General features: G+C 35.8%; 1 protein-coding gene across 1 annotated transcript in view; it reads right to left on the bottom strand.

The window, feature by feature from the left end:
• Positions 1-808: 808 nt before the first annotated feature.
• The window catches only part of SPRED1 (sprouty related EVH1 domain containing 1), a 131,292-nt gene continuing 121,407 nt past the window's right edge, over positions 809-10,693 (bottom strand). The window contains exons 6-7 of the mRNA XM_077764704.1: positions 9,286-9,387; positions 809-6,789 (exon numbers count right to left, since the gene is read on the bottom strand). Of these exons, the coding sequence (XP_077620830.1) occupies positions 6,139-6,789; positions 9,286-9,387 (753 nt within the window). The 3' untranslated portion in view covers positions 809-6,138. The remainder of the gene's footprint in view (positions 6,790-9,285; positions 9,388-10,693) is intronic.

Consider the following 10,693-nt stretch of genomic DNA (forward strand, 5'->3'; position numbering starts at 1 on the left):
AGCATCTCCACATGTCATACTGTGGATAGTACACCACGATCTAGTGAGATGGTTGAATAGGGGACCTAGAATTGAAATAAAAGGGAGTAGGAATTAAGAAGTTACTCCTAGGGTACCTGACTGGCTCAGTCAATAGAACATGCAGCTCTCAATTTCGGGGTTGTGAGTTCAAGTCCCATGTTGGGCATGGAGCCTACTTTATAAATAAAAAAAGTTATTCCCTTATAAAACCACTCCAGCTTAAGTAAAATTTAATTTTAATTGAATAAGTATATTATATCAGTACATCAGTAACACTTGCAACAAAAAGCAAAATTGCACTGTGACTAAAAGCATAGATTTTGGAGTAACGCATTTTGATTCAAAACCTGTGCCTCATATCTTGGGAATAGTTTTTAACCTCTTGCAGCCTAAATCTCTTTAGTGGGAAAAAAAAAAAAGAGGATAACACTTTATTATGGAGTTGAGAACTAAAAGTGATCATTTAAAACATATTACACAACAGGGGCACCTGGGTGCCTCAGTCAGTTAAACATCTGACTCTTTGATTTCTGCTCGGGTCATGATCTCACGGTTTTTGAGATTGAGCCCTGCATTGGGCAGAACTTGCTTGGTATTCTCTCTCTCACTCTCTCTCCCCCTCCCACCCCCCGGCTCTCTGCCCCTCCCCTGCTTGGGCTCTCTCTCAAAATAAATAAAACTTAAAATATATAAATATACATACATATGTGTGTGTGTGTGTGTGTGTATATATATATATATAAAATAAAAAACCATGCTAACCAAAAAAAAAGAAACATCATTTCAATTCTGATTTTGTTAGACTTTTATTTTGAATATATTTTTGAGCCAATATTTCAAAGGACCTCTCTAAAACTGCAAATCTTAAAGCAGTTAATTTAAAAGAGTGGACTCAGTTTTATTATTAATACCATTTTTTCCCCTTTAGGGACCACTGTGTGCATGACACTATACTGATGGCCAAGCAGAAACCCTAGTTTCAATTTCTCTTATGTAGAAAACTATTCTACTTACTTGTGGGTATTAACTTGATTGTGAAGAATGTAAAGCACATTTCTGAAAACCTGCAAATAAACACAGGAGACTCCACTTCATAATTCATGGTAAACAGTTAACTGTTGATTCTTCAAGCAAACAGAACTTTAATACAGTAATCTAAAAGTTATTCTGGTATTGAAATAAGCTATGATTTTTGAGTACTGTCCTACTAATTTTTAATCTAGTATTTTGTTTATTTACATATACAACTGAAACTCTGAAACTGAGTAGGGCACACAATAAAGCAGTAGTAGTTTTGGATTAAAAACTTCCCACATATCATTCAGGGATTATCATTTCATCCAGATTTGGTGGTTCCATGTTCCCAAACCAATAAATATATTTCAACTTATTGTTTACCTATGTATAGGTAACAGACCATAAAAACTCTGGATACGATCAAGGATGAATAAACATCAATAAGATGAACTATATACATGCGTTTTCAGTTAAAAATATACCTTAAAGATGATTTTTTAAAAGCCCATTTCTATTGCTTTCTCCTTGAGTAATTAGTATCTCTTATGTGATAGTTTGATATCCTCTGGAAGAGTAAGAAAAAGTCCTTTTGTATTTCATGATAGGTTTAATCAGGTAATTAAAACAAATTCTTATGATATCATCTGATATGTCCAATTACATGGGTATGATGTAACAAAAACAGTTACAAACTTATATATGCATATTTACATTATATATCCAAACTATCAATCTAAGCAACTATATCTAAGGTGATACATTATGACATGAGTTAAACAAGTTTTCATTGCTTATTAGAAAGAATGCAGTCAAGCTTTTAATGGAAGTAATATACAAGTGAGGCACTTTTGAGGTCAAGAATAGAAAGCAAATGACACTACATACTGGCAATGTTCACAAAAGTCTATGTGTATCTTTAATACAAAGGTTTTTCAACTAGATTATTCTTGAGAAGTTTCAAAACTAGCAACTTATGCAATTTAAGGAGCTTTCAGGAACAATGGCTAACATCAGTGTATCAAAGCATATGAAAGTTTTATAACCACCTGGCTGCTAGGCAAACAGTACCTTAATACCTTAAAGCCCTTTTTTTTTTTTGTGGGGTTTTTTTTTTTTTGGTTTATATAAATCACCTCAGGTTGTGATTTCTTAATGTTTTCACTTACTGTAAAACACCTGATGGTACTATTATTATCATGGTTTATAGACCAATTGTTTTTAAGTGCAACAACAATGCAAGTTTCTAGTGCTTTCCTCTATTCTTAGAAATGTGAACCTGGAGGTCAAATGAAGAATAAATGGAATATTTCATGAATAATCTGCTTTCTAGCCAAATAAAGTTTTCAAAGTTTCATGTAGAAAAATGTTACACTTGCTTAATGTATCTTTGGGCTAAATTTAAAAACCCAATCTTATACACATATTCCAAAGTGTAATCACAAAGTCTAAAGTAAACTTCAAAAAAAGAAACAGCCTTTGAATTGCCCATCTGGAGGAAAGTACATGTTTCCTGTACTTTGAAGACCTACATGGATATTCGAAAACATCTCTGTGGCATTCAATTAAGGGGTTGGGGTTGGGAGAAAAAAGAAAAAGAAAGACTTACCCAACATATCAGATGGCACTATGAACATGAATTGAAAGTGCATTTGTATTACTTCAAAAGTTCATTTTAGGCACTGCTGAATAACCAATGAAAATAGGTAGTTTCAAGTTTTCCCCCTTAAACTTGAACCCCTGTCCCAACATCATCCCAGAGACATACACACACTCTCTGAAGTTGTCATGATGAAATACAGGTGACGTTTATTATTTTTTTTTTTTTTTTAAAAACTCTCCCTGACTGGTTATGGGAGGAGAAGCAGAATACCATTTTGGTAATGGCTTTTGCAAGTTAAAAGAATTGGTTTTGTAAATGCTTCGGCACATCCATTATGTTTGATTGCCAGTTCCAAATATAAATAAATATTTTCAGACAGGATATGTAAGAAAAAAGTGCTTAAAATCTTTCAGTGACCAACAAGACACATCAGAGAAAAGATTCATTTTACAGTTTCTTTGAGCTCCTTCTTACTCAGGTTTTCCCCCTTTGGAGGTGGCCACTGCTTAAATAGCCCTTTTTATTGGTAGTAGTTAGTGATTAACCCTGTCATACCCTGACTGCCACCCCATGTCTCTGGTCTATAAATCATCCAGTAGGTGGTGCTGAAGTCCCATACCTCATATTTCTTCAGAAATCAAAGGATTCTCTTGTCAAGGCAGGAGAAAAATCATCAAAGAATGATCAATTCTGAACCCAACAAGCCATCAGACCAGATCAAAATCTTTCTTATTATCCAGATGATTTCATTTTCAGTATTTACTGTTACTTAGGCTGTTTTGTTTAGCCATTTACTTCTACTACCAGATTAAAAGAGAAAGGTTTCAGAGGAAAAGCCATTTGGCAGTGCCAAATCTGTATGTGGAAGGAGACAATGTTCCTGAACGTACCTATACTATACACGTCAAAACTGAGAAATTTAGACTATCCTTTTCCCCCCATATAATTATAATTTACTCAAGAGAACATTCCCACGTAGGGATTCAGATAGCATTACATTATCAATAGTTTTCAAGACTGGTTTGGAATCTGAGTGTGTTAACTATGAAAATCCAAGGTGAAATAAAAACCATTTCATCACCATAGTTTTTAATGAAGAAACTTGTTTAAAATGGTAAAGGAAAAAATGGGAATGGGATGGCAAAATCTTAGCAGCAAAGTGGTTAAACAAATTGAAAATATTAATGCACAAACATTAAAATATTAAAGCATATATGTTGCATATAAAATACAGTACAGAACCAGGAGTAGCACTATACTGATTAGTGCTTAACAGAAGAAATGATTAAAATTGTTCTTCCCAGAAGTATATACACAGTTCATTTCCACAGCATTTTCCTATATAGCCAGCAAGTTATTTTCTTCAGTTATTCACACCTTGCTCAAACCTGAATTATAAATTCAGCACTTACAAATATGAAAATTCATTCACAAGGAAAACCAGTATTTCCATTTCACCAATAAAAAGTAATTTTGAAAGTTAACAGTCTATTCTAGGAAACCAAGTTTAGCTGAAAACTTCAGGGATGAAGACCATCTGGTGTAGCGGTGTTCAAATATATAAACAGTAAAAATAAGTCTTAAAACTGCTGCTACAGTGTCATATTTTGGATTCAGTTCATCCAATTGATTTTTAGTACAAAACTAGAAATAACCTCTTCGTCATAACATCTATAGTTATCAATATATTTTTCTTCTTTTCAATGTGAAATAATACTTCAAGATGATCTATATACACAATGTTGTCAGTTCAAGCTGTCATATAAATATAAATGCTTTCTTAAAAAAAAGTATTTTACAGACAGTGTTATATACATTGTTCAGTTTGATCTGGGGCAAAAGGAGAAAGTGAACACAAGCTTAAGGGTGCTATGTAAAAAGAATGATACATAAATGACATTTTAAAACCTGCATAGAAATGAGCTTCAAAATGGTAGTGTGATTTTAATTTCTATCACTTCTGAAACTTCAAGCCATTAAAAAAAAAGGCACACTTCTCAACTCTATCCCTCTAAGGGAATGTTCTTAAAGAACCCTTTACTTTGTTAGAGTTTTAATGTTAACACTTAAAAAGACCAAAAAAAAAAAAAAAGACCAAACAAACAAGAAAAAACACCAAAAACAAAACAAACCCAAAAAACCCAGACAAATTGACCCCAACCACTTTAAACAATTTGTTGGAACATTTATCCAACTACCTTGTAAATAAAACATCCAGTAATACGATGCTCTGCAAAAGAAATAAAATTATATGTACAAGATATTTCATTCACAATGTTGGATTAAATACTTTCCTGGGATAGTTTAGTATATACTTTAACATAAAATAATTTTGCTTTTAGGCCAGTTTAAATAAAATAAAATGCAAATGGGAAAACTTACTGTTATGCGAATAATAAACACTGAGTATTAAGCTAAAAAATTAGTAACACAGCTGAACATATTGTAGTTTAGCAGAATGATAAGTGGAGATCGCAGGAGGAAACCTTTATATTAACTATCCAGTTATACTTTTTGCCTTGTAAAACATTTGTAAATGCAGTATGATTTTTTAAAGGAGGAAACTCTGAAAGAAAACAACTTGCTGGTTGAATACCACAACAAAACAAAACCCCAAAACCTCACTTCTTTCTATAATGTTTACTCAGTCTCTTTTTATATAAAAATAAGTGTTACGTTCCCATCAGAACATTAGACAATTACATCTGTGCTTTAAAAAAAAAAATTGGTCACTCAAGGCTATTAGAATATTTTTAAAGATTTTAGATTACCAGAATGTACAGATATAACTCAATATAAACTGTAGTCAAAGGGAAATGAGGATGAAAATATCAGATCATTCACATGGAATAAAAACGTTATTAACTAGATGAGTAAAATATTCAAAATATAATGGAATGTGACAGTAGATATATGTACATCTACTTCAGAACTAGGAAGGGGAAGAAAAGTTTAATATGTGATAATTCGTACCTTATATTTAGTTAAATATAAACATTTGTTATTTATACATAAAACTGCTTTCAAAAAACAACTAATAAATGATTTAGTTGCACTTAATAACTTCTTACAATTCCCAAGTGTTAACTTTTCTTAGATTGAAATCAACTGTCCCCTAGTGCACTTTTAGTTCATGTCTTAATAAATTCAAACCTTTAAAAGTCCCATCACCCTAATGCATAAATATACAAAAATGCCAAAAAATTAATCCCTTTTAGTTGGATATTTTATGTTCACTTATTATAGCCAATAACCAGAAATGGACTCCTTTTGCAGATACTCTTTACAACCTGTAACAAAACATGCCATGCACTCAAGGGAAAAAGTTAGGCATGGCTAGCATTTGTGAAACGCCAAGAACTGGCAAGTTCTGCTTCCTCCACGTGTGGCCCCAATGATACCAGGCAAGATTTCATATTGCTTGCCAAAAGCTTCCACAAATCCAAGTTAGCTAATTCCTGGAAACAAAGATTTTAAGCTCATTTTGGCACTGGATCCTTTCATCCAGCAGCTTTATGCTTCCCGCCACAGCACCCACACGCCTCACCGCAACGATGGCACATTCTCAAAGGGACATAGCAGCACATACATGGTACAATGAAAGACAAAGCTACTAGGGCTAACCATCGTAAGCAGAACTTGTCATCACTAGTGTCACATGAACAGGGATCAGAAAAATCTCCCTCTGAGTCTGACATACAATGATATAACATGCTCTCTGCACAGAGCATGCAACTAACTTGATATATGCATCTTTTAATAGGGTCTGGAGCATCCTGACATTTTCCCCTGCCATTTTCTTCATGATTAAACCTTTCCTGGCAGTATACGCAGCGGGAACGTTCACCATCTTCTTTTCTTCGTTTTGACTTCTTAAATTTTAATGAGGAAGGCTGTGCCTTAAATACCACAGAGTCTTTGAGTGAACTTAACTTAGTCTCATCCCCACAAGAGTACAGATAGTCTGATTTTTTACTGTCTGGTTTAGAAAACTGAATATTGGAATCAGTATCATCTCTCTCTAAGTCATTTTTCCACATGTCAGGATGTCTGTAGTCTGCATAACGACGTATTAAGATATCTCGAGGGTTTATTCTGACAATCTCATCCTCATCTTGAAAGCTGACATGTCGGATTGATTTCAAAGGGACCTAAAAAGCAAAGAGACGAAAACTGCAGTAATAACGGGAAGGTTAATTTTATATGTCAATTCGGCTAGGCTGCAGTACCCAAATATTTGGTCAAACATTACTTTGGATGTGTATGCTTCTTGGAGGAGATTAGTCTTTAAATTGATGGACTATGAATGCAGCAGATTATCTTCCAGAGCATAGGCAGACTTCACCAATTAGGGGAAGGCCTTAATAGTATAAAGGCTGACCACTGCCCTCTGCCCTGCCCAAGCAAGATGGAGTTCTGCTAGCAGAATTCTGCCTTTAGATGGGGACTGTAACTCTTGCCTGTGTCTCAAGCCTGATAGCCTACCTGCGTATTTTGCACATGTACCTCCACTATTGCATGAGCCAATTCCCTAAAATTAAATCTCTTTGTGTATACATAACACTAGTTGGTTCTGTTTCTCAGGAAAACCCTGACTCAAAGATTGAAGAATTGGAGTGTTGTTGTTAACAAATACCTAAAAAATGTGGAAATGCCTTTGGAACTGGGTAATGAGTAGAGGCTAAAAAAGTTTTGAGGTGTATGTTACAAAAAGCCTTGAACAGACTGTTGGCTGAAATACGGCCGTTAAGTGTGCTTCTGGTGGAGGTTCAGAGGGAAATGAAGAACACATTACTGGACACTGGGGAAAGGAGACCCTTGTTATAAATTGGTAAAGAATGTGGATGAATTGTACATTAGTGTTCTGTGGAATATAGAACTTGTGAGTGATACACTTGGATATTTAGCAGAGATTCCTCACCAAGTGCTGAAGGTGCCTCGTTTCTCCTTATTGCTAACAGTAAAATGTAAGAGAAAAGGGATAAATTGAAAAAGAAATCCTTAAGCAAAAAGGAGGCAGATTTTGAAGAGTAGGAAAATTCTTAGCCTATGGGTAGTGCAAAAATTGAGACAGCATGCAAAAGTGTGGCTGACTAATCACATAATAAAGAGATTATGGGTGTAATTCCCAAATTCAACCAACCATCTCAGCTGAAAGGCTGCCCTGTTGGACTAATGGGAAAAGAGGCAGGATGAAATGAAGAAAGGCTACTGGACAACAGGATTTACAAAACTGGCAAACACAGCTATCTGGCCGAAAACATGTGTTATCCTTTAGAAGATGGAAGAATGATCCCAAAGGTAAGGAAGGCTCTCTCCTCAGTTCCACACGGCAGGGCCAATTCTTCAGTTTCAGTGGGCCAGGAAAACTAGAACTGTGGGTATGAGTTTATCACACACTGCCAAAGAGATGGGGTCACCACTGTGGTAGGCGCACAGGTCCAAACACAGAGCCAACCCCAAAGAGGATTATTTTCAAACCTTAAAAACTCACAGAATTTGCGCTGCCAGGTTTTAGACTTGCTTAGGACTTGTGATTGCTTTCTTCTTTCTAAAATTTACCACATTCAAACGGAAGTATCTATTCTATCTATGCCTTTTCCATATGGTATTTTGGAAGCGGGTAATTTGCTGTCTTGTTTTACAGGTTCCCAGGTAGAGAGGAATTCTGCCTGAGGACGAATCGTACCTTGAGTCTCACCCAGCTTGACTTAGATTAAGATCTAGGACTTAGAACTGATGCTACAATGGGTTCAGACTTTTGGGCTGTTGTAATGGGATGAATGTATCTTCCATGTAAGGGATGAATGTGAGGAACCAGAGGGTGGAATGTTATGCACTGACTTATGTACTCCCCAAAATTCATATGCGGAGACCCCCAAGCCCCACAATGTGACTACATTTGGATACAGGGCCTTTAAAAAGGGGATTTACATTAAAATAAGGTCCTTAACATGGACCTTAATCCAATCTGACTAGTGTCCTTTTAAGAAAAGGAAATGTGGACATACAGGGAAGGCACCAGAGATGTGTACAAAAGACCACGTGAGGACACAGCTAAAACGTAGACATTTACAAGCCAGGAAGAGAAGGTTGAGAAAAAAACAAATGTGCCAACATCTTGATTTTGGACTTCTAGTTTCCAGAAATGTGAGAAAACAGTATTTGTTGTTCAAGCCACTCAGTCTGCCATTTTGTTATGTTAGCCCTAGCAAACTAATACAAAGACATACGTGTATATAACTTGGTTCTATGAGTCACTTGAAACACATGACACCCACACGCACGTAGGCTTCTAGTAGTCACATTTGTTTCTCCTCCAGTCCCTGGGACAAAGTAACTGTCTACAGGTAAGCACCCGATCCAGGTCTGGGCTAATGATAAATGATGGATACAGTCCACTAAATAATATACAATTCCCTTTGGCTTTACCCAGTGATAAATACACAGTGGCAATTCCCAGAGTCAAACCAGAAATTTGGATGGAATTTAAGTAACAGTGTTTTATAAACATTTATGTAGCAAATTTACACATGAAAGATTTTCCAGTATAATTCAGCTACATGGAGAATTTAAACAACTATAAAATTTCACGTATGTATTAATTAGTTATATTCCACAACAGGAGATTAGCTAAGATTACTTACCCTATTTTGGGACTTTAGGCTTCCACATTCCTTGGATATTTGCCGTTGTACATATTCTATACTTCTGCCCTGAATGTCTAGGCCCGGATGACTGAAAGTTATCTAAAATATAAATAATTTCTATTTAAGTGACTAGAGAATATATTTCTTATTTTTTAATAAAACCATGCAGTGTGTATTCCAAAGTTTCATAACCTATTAGTAGTGAGGCTTTTCAAAATGGCTGTGATAAAAAGCATTATTTGAATCATCCTATTCATTATTTGAACTTATGTCTTTCCTTACACATTTAAACTTTAATTTCAAAAGTAACATGAACTTCTGGTTTCTGGTTCTACATGTGAGGAACTTAGTAAATGCCACTCTGTTCTAATAAGTAAAAAAACTGAACAGAAAAAAGAGCACCAATTCTTCTCAGATCTGTAAGAGAGAGGAGGACACAGTACAAACCACCGCCCCCAAGACTGGAAGGACAGGAAAATAAAGGGAGGCACAGCTCACTAGAACAAAATCACGAGCAGAATTGCTGCAGAAACCAGTGCTGAGGCGGATCCAGTCATAGTGAAGCCCCCACACTCTCAGCCAGGTTCCCAAAGTAAGTATCAGAAAAATCTCTGCATGCTTTCAGCAGGGGGAGGAGGAAAGGAAGCACTTCTGAACTCTGCCAGAATACTCCCAAGGTCTGCCCTCAGGAGAAACTAGTTAACCAGAGCCTGACTTACTGGGATATTATCAGAGCCTATCTGACCTAGGAAAGGGGAAATAGCCAACTCTAGTCTACTCTAACCATCTGACCCAACTAAGAAGTGAGAAAAAACTGAGAAATATTTGTGGAGTTCACAGACCAGAAGCACAGGCTCATTCTAAAAGACTGAGACCTAGCTATTCATAGGACTACAAAATGCTCCCCCTCCCCCATACCTCACCACCACATACTAAAGGCCTATTTACAGCAGTTCCTTTTACCCAGTACATCACGTCCAGCTATTAGCTATAAAGAACAAAATTACCAAACATACTGAAAGGCAAAAACAATCTGAAGAGATAGAACAAGCATCAGAACAAGACATGACAGGGATTTGGAATTAGCAGACTAGGAATTTAAAACAACTATGATTAATATGCTAAAAGCTCTAATGGATAGCATGCAAGAACAAATGAGCAATACATGCAAAGAGATAGAAATCCTAATAAGAAACAAAAAAGAAATGCCGGAGATCACAAACACTAAGAGAAATTAAGAATGCCTTTGCCGGACCTATTAGACTGGACAGGACTGAACAAAGAATCTCTAAGCTATTTGAAATAGTAATGACTGAGAATTTACCCATATTGATGTTAGACACCAAATCACAGACCCAGGAAACTCAGAGAATATAAAGCAGGATAAATGCCCAGCCCCCCCACC

This window comes from Crocuta crocuta, unplaced genomic scaffold, assembly GCF_008692635.1.
Source record: "Crocuta crocuta isolate KB4526 unplaced genomic scaffold, BGI_CrCroc_1.0 scaffold102, whole genome shotgun sequence".
NCBI lineage: Eukaryota > Metazoa > Chordata > Mammalia > Carnivora > Hyaenidae > Crocuta > Crocuta crocuta.